This window comes from Chenopodium quinoa, unplaced genomic scaffold (assembly GCF_001683475.1).
Source record: "Chenopodium quinoa cultivar QQ74 unplaced genomic scaffold, ASM168347v1, whole genome shotgun sequence".
In the NCBI taxonomy this organism is placed as follows: Eukaryota; Viridiplantae; Streptophyta; class Magnoliopsida; order Caryophyllales; family Amaranthaceae; genus Chenopodium; species Chenopodium quinoa.
The window spans coordinates 87,914-107,233 of record NW_018743382.1 but is presented as its reverse complement, the minus strand read 5'-3'; the positions used below and the strand labels follow the sequence as shown (position 1 = coordinate 107,233).

Genomic DNA, 19,320 nt, shown 5'->3' with positions numbered 1-19,320 from the left:
TACGTGTTACAACTTACCGCATACTCTCTACAACTTATGTTATAACTCACTTTTTATATTCAACCGTGCTTTTATGTTCTTCTCCCTATGTTATTATTATTATTATTTTTTTAATATAATCCTATTTAGGGTTTGTTTGTTTTAGCGGAAAAACAACCTTTTGAAAAAATAATTTTCAAATTAAAACCTATATTAAAAATAATTTTCCTGTATTTTCTCACAAGAAAAATTATTTATTATGAATTGAAGGAATATATAGCAAACCTTTCTTTTAAAAGGAAAACACAATCTATTCTTGAAAGAACTATTCTCCACATTTGGGAAAATATGGGAGAGATGCATCCTTTAAAGTCAAAATAAATGACTAGTGAATATGCATTCTTTTTGCTCAAATATATACACCATCCAATAAAACAGACGGAAGGAGGCAAATGCCTTAAAATTGACTAATTTACATACAAAATTGGCCCATATCTTCAGGCTTAAAGGTCTTTAGATACATAAGCAGCTTAGTTTTGTAATAACAGTCCAAAAAATTAGTTAACTGCCTTTTGCCCCTTCCAAAAACTACTACCCACCATAATTAATACATCTTATTTATTTACTAGTCAAATTTGGGCCTCCTATGGCCTACTCTAAGGCCCAACGGACTTAAGGCCTACTATCATAATCTTCATAGGTCCTCCTTCCCTCGTGTCACAATTATAATATTATATAGTATATACACAATTACACATGAAGTCGTGATTTGTGGCTCTTATCTGATGTAACCTTCCTTCTTCAACAGCCAAAGTGCACCTTCTGCTGCTTCTTCTGCAGCAGCTTTCTTTTTTGCTTGAGGTTGGCCAAAGCACTCCAATATCACATCTTCTGCTTCCTCGATTACCACCATTACCTTGAAAGTGAACCTGCATAATGGCACATTCAGGAAAACAGGAAACTGACCACAAAAACACCTTTCTTTAACTATCTTCACATCATCAGAAATGAAAACCAGTTTTTATTTTGAAGGGTTTCTTCTCTAAAAGCAATAATAGAGCCTCAAACCTCAACTAGACAATGTCATGTAACTGAGTTACACTCTGTAGCCAAGCCATGCATGCAAGGTTTTGGGGACAAAATAGCTTAGATACAAATAATTGAGGTAATGACACAAGTGGTTTTCAAAGACTGCAAAATTTAAGCAAATTTTTTTTTTTTTTTTTGGCAAATAAAATCAAATTATTTAACCAAATAAAGCAACACAAGAAAGCTTCAGAAACAACTTCAATAACTACAGAATAGAGCATCAATTTCACGCCCTTCCCAGATAGGAAGGAAACAAGGGGAGACTCGTCAGATGCAAAGCACTTTACTACGGAGTACTAGAGCAAAAGCCGAGATCTCACACCATCTTTACATTGTACAGGAAAACAAAGCATGAAGACATCTGAGGTTTCTTTGGAAAGAGGGAGTGGGGTGCACATGTGGTAAATACAACTTACAATTTCAAATGGCTTGGTCCTTCCTCTTTACAGCACTCATAAAGAGGGGGTTTCCAGCAGTTTCTAACGCAAATCTCATTCAATCGCGATTTTGCAGTTGCTTTTCCCAGGCTACCTGAAATTTGCACACATCTAAGGTTCAGCTTTTTTTACAGCGCATATAGCAATACTGAAAATTCATTAATGCAGCTTAACAGTACCATGCACATCTGAGTCAATGCTACAATTTTCACCCCCAGTGTCTTGACTATGCTGCCGTCTCTTGTACGAAGAAACGGGTGCTATGGTGGATTTTTTCTGGGAACTAGAGACAATTGTTGGCATTTCGTATACATTGGGCTCTGGACTTGCACTGTCATTGAGGATAGGACAATCATTCAAAGACAAGTTTCTGAAAGTGAGTTCTGGATTCACAGAAGTATGAGAATGATCCTCCACGCACAAATTTCCAACATTGGGCAGATCGCTGGAAGACACTAGCGACAGAGGCATCTCATCATATCCAACCAGCCTTGGTTCCATTTTGCGCAGCGTTTTTAGGACCTCCTCCAATGATGTCTTCAGACGACAACCCTGAGCCTGCAGATATGGAAATGTCAGCTTATTACTCAACAGTAGACGAAAGCAGAGTAAATACAGATTCATTTATACTCAGATAATAACCATTGGAACTTTGACGAGTTCAGACATTTTCAGAAGAATATTCCTTCAGGAACATAGACAAGCAAAAGAGGAGTTTACAAGGATGGGAGGCCCAAACCATATATATTCTTCTAAGCAGTGTCATCATAAGTACGGAGTAATATAAGCTTTCAATAAGATAATTTTTTAATGGCACCGGTAATGAATTCATCCTGTTCCAGATTCTGGAGACAGCATAGGGGTTGTGCTAATATTAGAATGGAATACATCAACTAACAACAACAGCCAAGTCAGAAATTATATCTATTTTTTTTTTTTTTTTTGCAATTTTTTTTTAATTTTATTATTACAGGAATAATGGCCAGCAAATCTGCATCGTAGAAAAGGTGGAATCACCCATATAAGAAGATTGTCACCTTCAGTTTTTCAATAGCTTTCCGTGCAGCCATTCTCTTAGCTCCTTTAGTATTGCGATACATTGCAGATTCAGCGACATGAAAACTTTTTCCTTTCACTATTGCCTCAACCATGAAACTTCTATTTCTTTTTGAAATAACATATTCTAAATTCAAGCCATGATACTGGCATAGCTCCTTCAGCTCTCGAGTAGGAATAAAGTGCAGATTAGCATATTTCATGATAGGATTCATAAACGAGTGCATCAACTTCCACACATGATCTAAGTCAAACCCTGAATCAAGAAGAACAGCCCCAAAACAAGACTCAACCAAGTCTCCCAGAGCCTGTAGGATGAAGAAAAGGGCATTAAAGGTAGTAAAGCATACTTAGAATATTAGACAATGATGCATAATTTTTTTTAAAAAAAAAAAAAAAAAAAAAAAAAAAAAAAAAAAAAAAAAAAAAAACTAATAATAAAAATACAAAGTATTTTTAAAGCTTAAAAATCATAATATCTAAGAGGAAAGGGTTTGAGCAATGACCTTTGGGCATGACGGTTCCTCAAGTACATTTCTTTCTGAAGCTGGCTTTCTGATAAAGTCCAAATATTTATTAATAGCATTACTCAGGTTGCTATTCTCACATAGAATGAATTTGTACAATGCATTAGCTGCTGCTTTGGCAAATGAGTCATTATTCACAAGGGATGCTCTCAAATCAGTCAACTGGCCAGGTTTTAGGTCAGGGAACACAGAGTACAAATAGGATGTGATCAAATAATCCAACACAGCATCACCAAGAAACTCCAATCTCTGTTAGCCATCAGAAATAAATACCCAATAAGTTATGCAAACGAGAATATTCATAAATAAAAAAATCATATATTCAAAATTTCGCAGCATTTCAGTCCAGTTACCTGGTAACAACCTCCTCCATGCTTATTATATGATGGATGTACAAATGCTTGCAGACCTAAGCCTCTGTGAACAAAATGATGACCCAAAACACATTCAATTTCAGAAATACTAATACGGTCTGCAAGTGACATAAACCTGGAGCTTGCCGTCCAAGCATGACATACTTGAGAAATTTCAAATTCAATATGTATACCAAACCATCCGAGAAACGCAATTGCCGATTTAAAGCCACTATCAACTATGTAGGCTCCAATTAATGCTTCAACTACATCTGCAATTGTTTTCTTGGTTAACCATTGATGATTCTTACTGCATCTAACTTGACGATTATCTACCAGAATTCTATCTTCAGAGACGCAATGAATTGAACTTTCCGTCTGCTTGGTACATATGACAGAGCAAGTCCGACCTAAAGCATAAAACTGGCTAGGATCGAATTCTTGATCACGTATGAATCCCTAAAGTATAGAAGTACTGCAATATAGTTAGATATTCATTTTTATGACTGATAAACACATTCAGATATCAATTTTATTTAAATGGCAGACTCAGCAACAAAACAAAGAATTCTTCTAATGGAAAGAATATAAAGAGGATCCATCTATCATCTTAAACATCAATTTATGGACTGTTGACCATTAGATATAACAATGATCTTGCAAGTTAAACAGTAAGGGAGAAATGCTTCCATGAACATAATAACAGAAAAAGGACAGAAATTATTTGGGGTGGTTGCAGTAATTGAGCACCATGCATAGCCAAATCAAACAAATATGAATCCATTAACTTCACACTGGAAGCTACAAAAACAAATATTTAAGAAACATTTCAGGTATGACATGAAATAGGAAAGTGAGCATTAGGGGACAAGCTGGTCATGTATTGATGTATAATAATATCATAGAGATGGTATGCAACTCAATAACAGACATAAAGGGTCAAATGAATTGGAGGGATTAGCCCTAGAAATTAACAGGAGAAATGACCCACACAAGGGTTATATTTAGGCATTATTCTAAAATAGGTGATTGATTTACATGTTTCACAAGGATTCACACATCAATTTTATCTGGAAAAAATCCCTTTGTAGAAATATGAATTTTCAGCAAAAACTTGTTTCTCTTCAAGGAGGAATGGATCAGAAAAATTAAAATTAGCATCTTCTGACTTTTAAGAATCTCTATTTACCTACCCATTCTCTCAGCTCAATTCCTCCCTCCATTCTTAAGTGTATTTTCCTCTCTTCCTCATAAGTCAACTTGACAAGCACAAAATTTGGCATAGAACATTTATTTCTCTGAAGCTTAAGCACACCAAGACCAAATTAAAGTGTGAATCCATGAACAGCAGCTAGTAAAGCAGTGTAAGCGTTTCACATGCTAGCTTTGCAATTGTTTAATATCGTTTGAAAACTAGCTTTGCAATTGTTTAATATCTTTTGAAAAGAAGGATAAAAATGCAATAGCAAGCAGAAGAAAAAAAAAGGTATTTATAAAACTTTCATAGCTTTTTAATTGTTGTAGATAACTAGAATCAAACTAGAAAGAAATGAATGTAAGAACTTTATGCACAAGTTTCGGTGCTTATATACGCAGAACTTAGACAACGATATATGAACACAAAAAAATTTAAGAAAATAGTCACAAAGATAAGACACAAGAGATACACATGGTTCAATCAACATGATCTACACAAAGGGTGAGTGATAGAGTGTTTCATTAAATTTCATGCATGTAATTCAACCAACATCAACTACTCCAAGGCTAAGAAATGGAGTGTTTGATTAGTTTTCATAAAGGGCTATTAAAAAAGCATGGCAATCAAAGAGAGTATACAAGAGAGCTCCCTAAACAAATACATGAAACTCTTTAAATCATAATATTAAAAGAAACCCAAATTTATCAATAATTCAGGAAAACAGAAATCCAAGAATCCAGCTATTAACCTGTAATTTGTTCTTAATAGCCAACTTGCATAAATTTGAATTGTTCACTAAATTTGAACGCCTCCTAGTCAACTGCCCTTCGTCAAAAGCTTCATGCTTAAGAAATAGGTGTCTCCCCACTGCAAACTTGAGAAAAGAATCACCAAGAACTTCAAGCCTCTCAAGAGAAAAGCCCTCATGGCATCTTTCTGTAGTCAATGCTTCAAAAACCTGGGAAGTAAAGCATAACGTAACCATGTCTAAGTTTATACCAAAATGCATCTCATCTTCAAGTTGAGAAAAGCAGTCATTTAATTAAACAAAATCATAGAATTGAAACTTCATAATCCATCCATAAAAGTGGCCTTACGCGTTCAGCAGTAACCACCACTCCCTCGGGAAATGACTTTGACAACATATCTTTCAATTCAAGTGCTACAAGAAAGCTTTCCAGGCGATGCATGACAGATGGCAACAGAGACAATGAACTCCCAATGTCCTTAGAGAAGCCAATTATCTTTAGTTCACATAGCTCAGGAGGCAATTCGAAGAAGTACTCGTCTAGTTCATGTGACTCTGATAATGACCAAGGAGAAGTTATAATCTCAGTAAGCTATAAACTGAAGTAAACAGCCCTAATTGAGTAACTCTGTATCATAGTGACAGTGAAACATGAAATAACTTGCTGGATTTAAAATTAAACTCCTTCAGTTTGGCCATGGAAAAAGTTTCACAATTTCAACAGGGATTTCAATTACAGCAATCAATAGCCACAAACCCCAAGCAAAGAGAGCAAAAGTAAAGTTTAACATATATGAGCTTCATATTACATTTGTCTTTATCTCTACCTAAATTTCTAATGTAGAGAACATAGAATAGGGAGCTAAATTTGCATTACAAATTTGTAAAAATAAATAGGTATAATCACAATATTGGGGGGGCAACATCTCAAATCTTCATCAAGCGTGTTAATTTTCCTCTCAATAATGTATTTTTATTTAAAAACTACTCCCTCTGTCTCTTTTTGGTGTTCTCGTTTTGACTTTACACGGTCTTCAAAACTTAGCTTTGACTATCAATATCTCCAATTATGTATAAACAAAAAATATAAAAACTTGATTTTATAAAACTACAAATTGAGATGTAAGTAACAATTTCTCACATGATTATGTTTTTTTATACATATTAATGAAAATATTAAGTTTCAAAAGCTTATAACAAAAACGAGGGATTTTATAAAAAACACACACATACGCACGCACACATGCACACGCACGCACACGCACACGCACGCACGCACACACGCACACACACGCACACGATACAACTTACAACTAAAGTATTTCAATCTTGGATTGACTAAAATACAAAGAAATGATGATAGATTGCTTTGTGGTTGGGACTGCCATCAGCTATCCTACAATCCTAGCCACATTCTTCTTGACAATTTTTTCCCACTAAATTTGAATCCCATATTTTTTTATTCTAAAAAAAATAGATATAATCACAAATTTCTTTTCTTTTTTTTTTTTTGGGGGGTAAATCTTAAATCTTCATCAAGCGTGTTAGATTTCTCTCAACAATGCATTTTATTTAAAACTACTTTTGCAAAAAAAAAAAAAAAAAAAAAAAAAAAAAAAAAAAAAAAAAAAGTTTAGGATCTTATGCAGGAACCCACCCAACACCCTTAATAATGTTGGGAAAGGGATTGAGGGTTTTGAGAAAAATGATTGGATTTTTACATGATACATTATACAATCTAAACTATTGCTTCTAATAAATTGTTGAGCATATTGCGATGCAACTAAGGTCCATGACGAAATTGTTGCTAAGCAATTTTTGTGCTTTAGAATGAATAACAATTTGGAATCTTTAGATCTCATTATGGATAATGATATGCTACTTCTTCCATGACAATTTCCTATTCAGCAGTCAAACAAAAATGCACAATTTCAATAAGAGAACTGCAAAGAATTAAGGTGAATCCCCTTCCCATGCCAACACATGTTACAAAGAGTAGGAAGGGCAAGGAGGTAATTGATGCAGAAAGTTGATCACAACGGTAGCGAGGGCCTTGAATAGTCATTTTGTTAGAGTTGAAGGGTAGAGGAAGAGTAAAAAGGAAATCCGTACAAGGGGGGCATTCAAAAATTAAGTGAGAAAAACTAAAAGGAGAGCATCCGTTATGTCGAAGCAATTGTCATTAAATTGTTGTAATCAATGTAATCATCTACAAATTTTGCCCTCAATCAATCAATCAAATCCTTAATCCCATGAGCGGAAACGGTTACATGAACCAAAAGTGATTATTCAGCATAGTCATCCACAAAAAATTTCCTCCTCCATCCTTTTGGATCAAAAACCTCATCCTCATGCAAATCCATTTGCTTCATATCCTTCATAACTCCTAACCAAGTCATTTTCGATCTCCCTCTACCTCGTTTTAACTCTCCATGATCCCACTCTTCCACTTTTCGTTTCGGTGCACCACGAGGTCTATATCTCACATGCCCGAACCAATGCGGGCGAATTTCTCTTAGTTTGACTGCAATGCCTACAACACCCATTTTCTTGCGAATAACATCAATTCTGATTCTATCACTTAGAGTGTTCCCCCACATCCATCTTAACAAGCGCATTTTCATAACCTCTATGTTTTTTACGTAATCCTTCTTAAAAGCCAAATATTATGTACCAATGTACCATAAAGCAACACTGGTCTTAAGGCAGTCCTATAGAATTTCCCCTAAATTGTAAAGGAATGTTTTGTTCACATAACACTACTATGGTCACTCTCCCTTTAAGCCACCCTCACTTAATCCTATAGGCCACGTCATTGTCGCCATTCTTCTGGATGATTAACCCAAGATATTTAAAACACTCACTCATGGTCAAATCCTTTCCATCCAAATTCACTCCATCATTGCTTGTCCCCCTCTGTATACTAAAGCGGCAAACCAAATATTCAGTCTTACTCCGACTTAGCCTAAACCTTCTAGATTCCAATTTATGAATTCTGCCCTAATATTCTATAATTCATTCTCATAATCTTTCTTATTTCTAATATTGAAGAGAATTCATAGCAATAATATTTTCCAAAACAAATTTTTTTTTTTTTTTTTTTAAAAAAACATGTGAAATATGTGTAAGCAAAAGAGGGCAAGAGGCAGTACCTGAATTCCCCGTTGGGCGGTCATGCAACAAATTGTGTAGGCAAAAAAGCTGTTTAGCTTGTAGTAGAGGTTGTCCAGGGTGAGTTAGATTGATTTCAAACCTGGTACAGAAAATGCATGAATCAGTACTAAGAAAAAGGCCTTACAAAATTTGAGATCCAGAAACAAATCCATTATACGGCATGGCCAAAGTCCATACAAAAGGAAAGAAGTTCCAAAGATAATTACTAAAAAAAAAGGGAAATTCTTTAGATTGAGTGAGAAACTTCTCATTTTTCTTTAGCAGGCCCATTGGTTATAAGCCCATTAGCACTTTCTACACGGTTCCATTTTCCTAACTTTTCCAACACAATTTTATCTATCACTCAACACCAATGTGCTATAACTGATCATTAAAGAATCACAAAACAAGAACTAAATTATTATGTGACAGTTTTGATACCAACATGATAACTGTCCGTGTGCATAGCCTTAAAGACACTTTCTAAGGAATGGAAGGAGTATATCTAGTACCTCTTAATCTCTGATATTTCAGGATTCCAATTCATTCTTAAATTCTTCACTATTTTCTTCCATAGCAAGATATACTTTCCTTCCTACTATAAATTTTGGAGGGTGGAAAAAAGATGAAAACACATTTGACCAAAATCACAAGATGGAGGATAAAAAAAATATGTTGCTTCATATGACTTAAAACAGCATGTGGTTACTGCAACTCAAAATAAGGACTATAGTTTCTTAAAAAGCATTGTTATAGCAAAAGAGTTTCTCCCATCTACATAACTCATTGTTTTATCAATCAAGAAACAGCTGGATAGCTAATGGGAAAACCAAGAAGAAATAGCATTTTTTTCAGAAACAACATAAAACTTAATGGTGAATTATATCAAATGAGACAAAGAAGGTTAATACATACTTTTCACTCAGGTGATCTACATGGCTTGTAGAACTGTTGACAAGACTATGGCCATTCTTGTCAGGAAGAATTTTAGAAACAAAGAAGAATGACTTTCTGTGGTCAACATATATTAAGCTATTTAGGATATCATTCACACTGGCAGGCCCATCAGCAAGCTGCAAATGACTATCCAGAGAAATACAGGTATCCGATAATTGATCGGGAGGCGCGAATATTGGCGATGACAAACACCTCCTAATGGTCATCCAATCCACAGATATTGAGCTGTCATATTGTCGAGAAATGACAGGGAGCAACAGATAGAAGACGGATGAACTCGATTCATTAACTTTATTTTTCTCAAGGGGAACATGACCACACATGAATTCAGACCTATCAAGGATGATCTTCAGGCACATTTCCTGAAAATTCAGTGCCTGCAGCATCTGGGTTCAAAAAAAAAAAGGGAAGATGAAGTATTCCAGCAATCTCACATAAGAAACAAAAATTGATATTTTAAACTGCCATGAAATGTGATGATGATATAAGTACCTCTTCTTTGCTAAATTCTGCAACTCCAAAGGGAATCAGATCAGTAAACACAGATCTACCATGGGCAAGATGAAGATCAATCTTCATTTGCTCAGCCTCAAGAGGCAGAGGTGATTTTATAAAAAGTCCGAAGTCTTTATACTTTCTATCATGTGGTTTAGGTTTAAACCTTATAAAGTAGGAGTACAGACAAACAAGGTTGTCCTGATCAGACCAAGGTTCCTTCAATGCAGCCGGAATTACCATCTCCTGTAGCTCATAAGGTGAATCCTCATCTACAAATAATCAATCAAACACTACCAAATTCATATTCAATAGGCATGGAAGCAATCACAGTTGATAAATGACAATATTATACCTTCAGTGCTCTCAGAATCAGAAACATCATGGCTTTCCCTCACATCATCTTGTTCTGGCAACAGATACTCAGTTAAGGCACCAACTTGATGCAATTCTTCACATGCCCTTAGACAAGCATCTTTCTTAGCTGCTTCTTTTGAAGATTGAGGTGCACTCACTATGTGATTAATAGGAGCGTTAGAAGGAAGAATAATGTGGCATATGATTCCTTCCGTATCATCAACATTATAGAAATCTGGCATAGGGGAAAAGTATCTGCGCAGAGTTAAATATGTGATATATCAGTTACTTCATTGACTAAAACTGGAAAAGTCATTGGAAACATAGAAAGCACATACTCATCATGTGGCAATTTAGAGCAATAATGGTAGAGCAATGAAACGCCAGTTTGAGTACTAATGGTAGCACCAGTTGAATCCACTGAATATATCTCTTCTTTGTTATTGGCAATAACTCCGTTGGGTTTTCTGTCTCTAATATTCATGTTCATGAGATTCTCATCTTTCCTAAAACTGTCCATCAGATTTATTTCTCTCTCGCTTTCACTGCAATGATATAAAAATTTATTCGATCTTACATAAGAACACACAAAATCATACTATATCATAGCACTTGTAAGCTCAGGAAACAACCTGTCGACCAAAAAAATATATTCTGATTGAGGCATTCGTGCACGACCTCTGGATTGTATAAAGCTTGCCAGAGTTTCAGGAAGATCAAACCGTATTACAAGACAGCATGTCTGTATATCAAGTCCTTCTTCACCAACTTTAGTAGCAACCAACAGATTCAGCTGCCAAATCACATTATTAACCAGAGTTTGGACATCACCAATAAGCAAGGAGTAAATTTCATTTCTTCTATAAAGATAAAGGATATAGATACAACTATTAGTTATTAGTGTCCAAAAGGAAGAAGATGGGTTCTGCAACAAGTTTTGAAAAAATATTTGATCAGTACACCTACATTCATTTAAACAACAGGAGATGGGTTCTGTTGGTAATGCAGTACAATTCCAATCATTCTAATCATAATGTTCAAGTCATCCAAAAGTGATACAATAGCAATGTGCTAATTGCTTACAAAACAATATCTTGATTCCGTACCATGCATAATCTACACAACGTTGCAAGCACGCACACATGCACAAGCACAAAGATTAAAGGCAGACAAGAGAGGGAAATAATTAAAGTCAACATCAAAAACTTGCTTAGATTCTCCCAGGAAACATAAATGCTCTCCAACACAAAAGAGCTAGATTCAAGTTTATCTTGGGAAACAGATGAATACAAAGTATCACAGCAAGAAATTACCTTTCCAGACCGAAATTCTTCTAAAATATTATACATGGTTTTTCTGGACATACGCTTTGAGTGGACTCCAACCAAGTAATCGCACTTCCAAGCAGATAAGATCTTAATTTGTCCAAGGATATATGCCAAAGATCTGGCAATGATAATCCTATTCACAAATATTATACATTTCATATCACGCCTTGACCTGAAAAGGAAAGCAAACCAGCTTAGCTTTGAGCAACACAAGAAAACATGAAAACAACAGTCATGATATGTGGACTCTGACATACAAAGGGGATTGGAAGGTGTAGATGTACACAAATGAATCTAAAGTAATAGAGAGACCAGCTAACTGGAAGCATACAAACTATGAATCTCCACATAGTCACCAACGAAATAAATAAATAAAAAAAAAACCCAGACAACTTTAATTTTAATATTTCCCACTCATAATAGGTATTACTAAATCTGTAAGCTGTGACAATGATAACAACAATCAAAGCTTTCTATATTAGCTTTGATCCAAGCAATTTAATGCGATAATTTTCTCTTTCCAAAAGCTCTAAATGTCTGCAACAAACTCCAAATCAAAACCCAAGAATAGGCAACATAAAATGTCATTTTCACTGAACTTATCCAGGCCACTTATTTCAGTGAGTCTCATAAACAGATAAACTGTCAGCGGATCTAACAATTACGACAAATTACAATGGCTCATCAGAACTGGATAATTTAGCAAGGTATATTAGGCAATTGTAGGTTTGAGGACGGAAAAAGTGAGGGGGGATTTTATAGGTGTTAGAAATTTTGAAATGACAGAAAATAAAATAAAAATGACAATAATAGCCTAGGCCAGCAGGCCCAACACAATATGTATTCACCTCTTTCTTGTTGTAATTGGTGGAAATCGTATTTGGAAGACTTTTGATGTGTATGGGTAATGGGGTAGTCTTGAGTTGTTTTGTTTTGTTTTTTTTTTTTTTTTTTTTTTTTTGGGGGGGGGGGGGGGGGGGCTGTAGAGGATTTCAATTAGTGGGCATTGAAAGGGCGAAGGAGAAGAAAAAACGACAAAATTCTTTCATCACGATCCGGTGGTGCATGTGGCTAGAACAACTGAACAATATCAATATCCACAAATTTTCTTAGGAATTGTTTTAAGTGATTTGTTATGGGATATAGTCAGCTATTTATCCCATAAATGAAAGATCTCTTGAAAGATTCTAGAGCATGAAAAAAAAAGGATGGAGAATAAAATTCAATTTCAAACAACCACAACTTAGCATCAATGTCCAGCACAATCTCAAGCCTAAGTGCTCAAATACGAACCTGAAATTTGACAAGATTCCAACAAGACGCAAAACCTTTTGCGAGAAAAATGGCTCCCTTAGAAGCTTGTTACAAAACATGTCAGCCGTTCCTTCAGTGGCTTCTGCTAAATTAAGATATTTAAGTATAAAATGCTCGCCAATTATAATGCTGAACATGTAAGAAATGGTAGCACAAACAGAAATTTTCTTGTTAGAGATATTAAGCCTTAAACAAGACATTAAATTAGTAAGTTTAGAGCAAAGTCATTAGTATTAAAAACGCTAAAATGCTGCACAATGCTTCATACCTCCCATACACTCTGCGTCTAGAAGAGATGCAGTCTGAGCAAGATACTCATTTTGTAACAAGTCATCACTGGAGTTTCCTTTTGCATCTATCAGCTCATCTCTCTCCCAGACACCACCATTCAGAAGGATGTGACATGCCTGAAGAAACAACCAGAAATATGCATATATGAAGAATATCACATCTGAAATAAATCACTATTTTTTTTTTTTCCAAAGTACAATAAAAAACAAGTGTGATTTCTTATGATTTTAATAACATTGACATAAATAGTAAATGAAGGTCACGAGTTCACCTCATTAAGGCAACCATCTTGTGTACGTGTGTGCATGCGCGCGCGCGTTTGTTGTATGTGTGCATGTGTACGTTTGTTGTTGTTGTTGTTGTGTATATTCAATAGGTGATACTGATTAATATTAACAAGCAACCAACGAAATATTTGTTGTAATATTTCACAAGGTAGTCTTCTAACAACATATGTAGGAGCAATCCCACATAGAAAGATTAGAGAAGTTTGTGTTGATTTATAATGTAGGTGTACTTTTGATGATATCAACATTATACTTATTTGTTTGTTTCCCACACTGACAAAATAAAATGGGCTTGTAATGTTTATGTTACTTGGATCATTTTATTTTGCAAATTAGGGAGTCCCACATGGATAATTTAGTTTGGAGTTTAGATGTATATAACGCTTGCATTATTATATATTTTTGAAAATAGAGCAAAGATTATACATGAGCTTAGTGTTGGTATATGTACTATTTATATCATGAGCTTAATGTTGGTATATGTACTATTTATCATGCCTTCATACTACCACAAATTGCATAGCAAAACATCTATTACTTATTGAAAAGAACCTGGATTTCCATTGTAATGCTTTACCGCAAGAAATATGAGACTTACTTGCAATGCTCCCCAAAGGCCGAGGCTGGTTAATGAAAACACCATGTTGTTATGAAGTTTTTGCAGAAGTTTCTTGGTGTTCTGTACTCTAGCAAGATCATCTCCAGTCCTGGAAAGCATAGATGTACACTACTTGCAAACCATAAGGCCCAAAACAACTAACATTTTAATACTAAAAGCTAAATCAAAAAACAGTATAAAGATGGTGTGCAATTCAATGATACCTGACGTTTAACCTCCTCCAGTTTATCCAAACACTTCTTTTGAGCGCTCGACATTATTTCGCTTGAGCTATAGTGATACACTTCAACCACAGGAGATACAACAACTGTTTCCAGTTCTCTCTTGTCATTAACAGTATAAACCTGACACAAGGAAGAAATGATGTTTATGGAGCCCAATGAAAGATGCATACTAACACACAAAACACATTACACAAATTAATACATGCATGCACACACATAGATAAATACATCCTTGTATGTGAGGTATATGTACACATGCATATAATATAGTGTGCTAGAATGCACACCAAACAAGCATGGGTGTGTATCTACCAAGTGAAACACAAGTTGTACATCAACACTGCTGAAGAATCAAATCAATGTGTTATGGTTAGTTTATTTATAAGTAGATAATAGATTCTATAATTGTCGCATGATGCATTATAAATGCATATGCTTGCAAGTTCTAAACAGTCTAACACCCACCTTAGCATGAAGTAAAGCTTGAAGACTATTGATAGAGGCCCCTGAAATGGAAAATCAAAAGGTTTGATTAAAATGGCCAAAAATAAATGACAACTGGCAAGCATTTACTTTCATATAATACTAAACGTCTACAACGAACAAAATATCCTGAAAGCAAGCACATTAACTTATTTTGTTCCTAATGTAGAATATCTGGTCAGAAGGAAGTACAATTTAATAGTAAGAGTCCAGCATGGAGAACAAGAGAAGAATCTGTCACTAACACCACCTTGTCTGAAGACAGCGTGTACATGTAAAGGCATTGTTGATGTCAATCATAATTAGCAGCGTTATTGCAATTAAAAAAATATAATTAAAATTCTAAACAAATAGCACATTCAAATGACCTAATACAATCTTTAAATCCTGCAAAGTCGCAATAATCCAGCAAGTATAGACCATTTTTTGGTAACTCTTAAAGATACTAACTTGTTAAATATAAATATTAAATGAAGGAAAATTAGAAGTTATATTCCGCAGAAATGGACGACGGTAGAAGAGAGAAGAAAGAACAAATACATGAAACTCAATTACCTTTCCCACATATAGGAGATGCAGTCATGCCAAAAATGCGCGGAACTTTATTAACCTTCGTATCGTAAAAGACCTACAATTTGTGTATGCAAAGATGTCAAAATCTCTATACCTTCAAAAATGGCATAAAATAAACATAGACTAGACCTTTACCTTCATAATCTCTGCGTAGGGATGATTACTCTCAAGTTGCGCATAATGACACTCATCAAATATTAAGAGAGCAACTGACTCCATCCTGATGAAGCAATGGCATAGATTACGTAGCAAAACTTGTGGAGTCATAACAAGAACCTGCACACAATAAGAGATAACTTTTATAGTAGTCTTTATGGAGTCAATACAATTAATGCAGTAGAACTGCAAGGAATCTATTATCTATCAGACAGTTCACAGAAATTCTTCATTGACAAAGGTAAATGTTAAGTCAACACCTTAGCCAAGCTGATTCCAGGGTGTCCTGTCTAATGGCTTGGCTAAACATGAATAATCTTTTATCAGAAGGTTTGCTGTTATCAGACCAAACCACGCCCATTTTGATTTCTCAAACCATTTTAAACTCTATATATTGAATATAATTCAGACGCCACATCCTCAACTTCAACCATCAGTGTAACTGTATAGTAATTCAACATAATCTTTCACTTTTAAAAGGCCACATTGTATCAAAAAGTTAATCTAACAAACAAACACTACAGACTTAAATGATAAAGTGAAACCTCATATTGCTCAAGCTCTCTTTCCCAGCCGATATGAGTCTTCAAATGTTTGGCATCATCACCACAGTAGGTTCCAACCTTGAAATCAGTGAAGTGTTGAATAACCCTAGCTTGCTGCAAGAAGAAGCACATGACACGTAATCACAAAACAATACATTAAAAAAAAAAAAATCTTACTACCTCCATTACATATTATTTGCAACAATTAGACATTTTTCCTCTCTACCTCTCTATTTTATGTCAAATCGTTGCAAATAATATGTAACGGACTTAGTAGAATCCAAGTCGACAGGAAGAGACAGAGAATGGAAAATGGAAAAACCTGATGAACTAATACGACAGTAGGAGCCAAGAAAATACAGACATTGTTTTGAGGCTTTCTTATAAGGTCAGCCATATCACACATTAATAGAATAGCAATAAGGGTCTTCCCACAACCAGTCTCTAAAACCACAATCACATTTTCATCCAAAGCTTTTCTTGCCAATTCTAACTGATACCTGCCAAAAAAAAAAAAAAAAAAAAAAAGTATGATGACATCACTTCAACAATTTGACAGCATCATACCCAGAAATGCAAGGTATCCCAATAAACTGAAAATGAAAATGACAGATATCCACAATAATCTTACACACTAAGCAAACCCTTTATCAAAATCCAACGTTAACAAACCAATAAATAAATAAATAAATGGTATGACAATGACGATCATAATAAAATCAGAACATCAAAATAAAAATCAAATGAAGTGTTTGATGAAAAGCAAGTACGAGTATAATTATAAAAAGAGTAAGAGCATACTTTCGAGCTATAATCCAGGGATCTTCCTTCGGAATAGGGGGAATTAAAGTGATCCCCGACTCAATTTCTGGGGAAAAATCATCAGCAGTTGGAGAATAATCGCCCATGACTGAGTATAAAATCTGAGAAATGTGCTCATCCAAAATTGAGGTTGCAGAGACTATAGAGAGAAAGTATTGTAGAGAGAGAAAGTGATGCTTTCGAAATCAAAGTAAGAATGGGATTCGTTTCGTCATGTTTAAGACGACCGGACTATTTGCTGAACCCAACACCCATGGTTGGCCCTACTTTCCACCACTAGTCAATCTCAGGTCTTTCTTTTTTTTTATTTATTTGGTTTCAGGTTTTGGCCCATTAGGACCCTTCTCCTTACCAATTAAAAGTCATGATAGATCTTTTACATTTCTAATGATAGATCTTTTACATTTCTAATTTCCGTCAATTTGTTACTCCTTTTGTGTTATACTAAATGTTATAATTTGACCAAATACGTATGTTGAGATACGACTTTGACCGTTAATATATCTAATTATATGTTAGTAAAATTATAAGTATGAAATTTGATATTATAAAAGTATACATTATAATGAATTCAACAATGTATTATACAATAACATTTATTTTTTATATATTAGAAAAATAATCAAGTCAAAGTTATAATGTGAATAGTGAAAAAGGTCAAACATTAACACTTATTAAAACACAAAGAGAGTAGATAACATTTTTTCCAAAAAAAATTGTATTACAAAACCTAAACATTAACATGCACACAGCACACATGGCAAGCGAATTTTTGATAGATTTGTACTTCGTACTAGTGGCGGATCCTGAAATTGTAGCTAGGGGCTCAAACTTCATCAAACACCCGATATCCAAATGCACGGATATGAAGCGGATATTCAAGTATAAAAATAGAGTGTTCAAATAAATAGCAATACACAAGTACATAACAAAATGGGTCTAAATTTCAATAAAATTGCAAAATAAAATGATTAGATACAATAATATATAACTTTAAAGTTTGAACATACTCATTTGGAACAGTGATTGATGTTTAAGTATTCATACTAGCCTCTTAGTGACCTCCAAGACTGGTTTGAAGTTATGGCTCCTTACTTTCACGCTACAATGTTTACATTTAGCAATTAATCTGGAATTGATTCACGACATTTGCCTGTGAAAGAAATTTTGAAACATAAAATTTTGTTTTTTTGTAGAGATTCTTATTTTATGATTTTGTTTTGAAGAAAAAAAAAATTAAAATAAGTATATATATATATATGTATATATATATATGCTCAAAGAGATAAGAAGATGAAACATCAAAATAAAAAATAAAAATTTAAAGTACGGCATCTACATGGTTTTTTTTTTTTTTTTGCTATTCTCTAACTTAGGTTGTTCATTTTATTGAGAAGACTTGCCTTGAGTTCAGATAAGGAGGTGAAATTAACCTACTGTTTGTCGCAAAAAGGTGAGAGGGAAGCGAACCCATGAAATGATAACGAGTAAGATAGATTGCCCCATCTTCCAATGAAACAATTGTGATACAACCAAGGAAAAAAAAACACTAAAAATGTGTCCTGGCAGACTCGAACCGCCTAACTCTAGGGTGACCTATCAAACTGAGCTACACACAAAACATTTTATATAATTTTTTCAAATATTATTTATATAGTTTTTCTGTTTTTTTTTTTTTTAATAACAAAATTCCAACTTTTTTTCCCAGATCCAACGGGGTTCAGTTGAACCCCCTGAAACTCCCCCGGGGCCCTACGTACTTTCCACCACTAGTTATTCTCAGGTTTTTTTTTTCGCTTCAGGTTTTGGCCCATTAGGGCCCTTCTCCTTACCAATTAAAAGTTATGATAGATATTTGACATTTTTGATTTTCGTCAATTTGTTACAAAACTTTTTTCCAAAAAAAAATGTATTACAAAACCTGAACATTAACATGCACACTTGACAAGCGAATTTTTGATATTTAGTAATTAGTACTCCATCCGTTCCCTAATTAATGTTTTTTACGTTTGGAATTATACGCGGGTATTAGAAATTTTTGTAAAGTTGAGATATGTTGGAATATTTCAATGATTGAAAGTACAATTTTATTGAAAAATACAATGTTGAGCATGTGGGGTGAAGAAATTAGAGGAGAGAGGAGAGAGAAAGTAATAATAAGTGTTGAAAAACTATTAAAGTAGTACAAAAAGTACAATAGCACATGGAAAAGTAAGGACTTTTGAATAAAAATTGTAAAACAAAGGTAATTTTGTCCAAAATTTATGACTTAAATAGAAAAGATACTAAATGTAAAGAATAAAAAGGAACACCCTAAATAGAAACGTAA

The 19,320-nt window shown here is 34.4% G+C and overlaps 1 protein-coding gene across 2 annotated transcripts; it reads right to left on the bottom strand.

The window, feature by feature from the left end:
* Window positions 1–344: 344 nt before the first annotated feature.
* Window positions 345–17,382, bottom strand: LOC110738260 (dicer-like protein 4). Of its 2 annotated transcripts, XM_021918635.1 has the most exons (25): window positions 16,971–17,382; window positions 16,492–16,669; window positions 16,170–16,283; window positions 15,604–15,744; window positions 15,451–15,523; window positions 14,878–14,918; window positions 14,392–14,532; window positions 14,168–14,296; window positions 13,260–13,398; window positions 12,971–13,073; window positions 11,663–11,849; window positions 10,982–11,142; window positions 10,688–10,894; window positions 10,348–10,604; window positions 9,990–10,264; window positions 9,456–9,883; window positions 8,540–8,640; window positions 5,737–5,942; window positions 5,388–5,597; window positions 3,442–3,900; window positions 3,068–3,337; window positions 2,543–2,869; window positions 1,685–2,063; window positions 1,485–1,599; window positions 345–908 (listed from the first exon to the last, which is right to left on the bottom strand). In XM_021918635.1, exons 1-25 carry the CDS (start codon window positions 17,075–17,077, stop codon window positions 758–760), a joined length of 4,899 nt encoding a protein of 1,632 aa, XP_021774327.1. In that variant the 5' UTR covers window positions 17,078–17,382; the 3' UTR covers window positions 345–757. The 2 variants fall into 2 exon arrangements, with proteins under 2 accessions (XP_021774327.1, XP_021774328.1); XM_021918636.1 differs by lacking the exons at window positions 14,878–14,918; window positions 15,451–15,523; window positions 15,604–15,744; ... (1 more) ...; window positions 16,492–16,669; window positions 16,971–17,382 and having other exon boundaries at window positions 14,168–14,276; window positions 14,392–14,484.
* Between the last annotated feature and the right edge of the window lie 1,938 nt (window positions 17,383–19,320).

Bases quoted from the DNA above. Each gene is read 5' to 3' on its own strand.
- LOC110738260 (XM_021918635.1), bottom strand. From the start codon at position 17,077: ATGGGCGATTATTCTCCAACTGCTGATGATTTTTCCCCAGAAATTGAG. The intron at 15,745-16,169 runs GTTTCACTTTAT...TATTGTGTGCAG, and splicing joins GAGAGCTTGAGCAATATGAG to GTTCTTGTTATGACTCCACA. The intron at 2,064-2,542 runs GTGACAATCTTC...CCATATCTGCAG, and splicing joins AAGCTATTGAAAAACTGAAG to GCTCAGGGTTGTCGTCTGAA.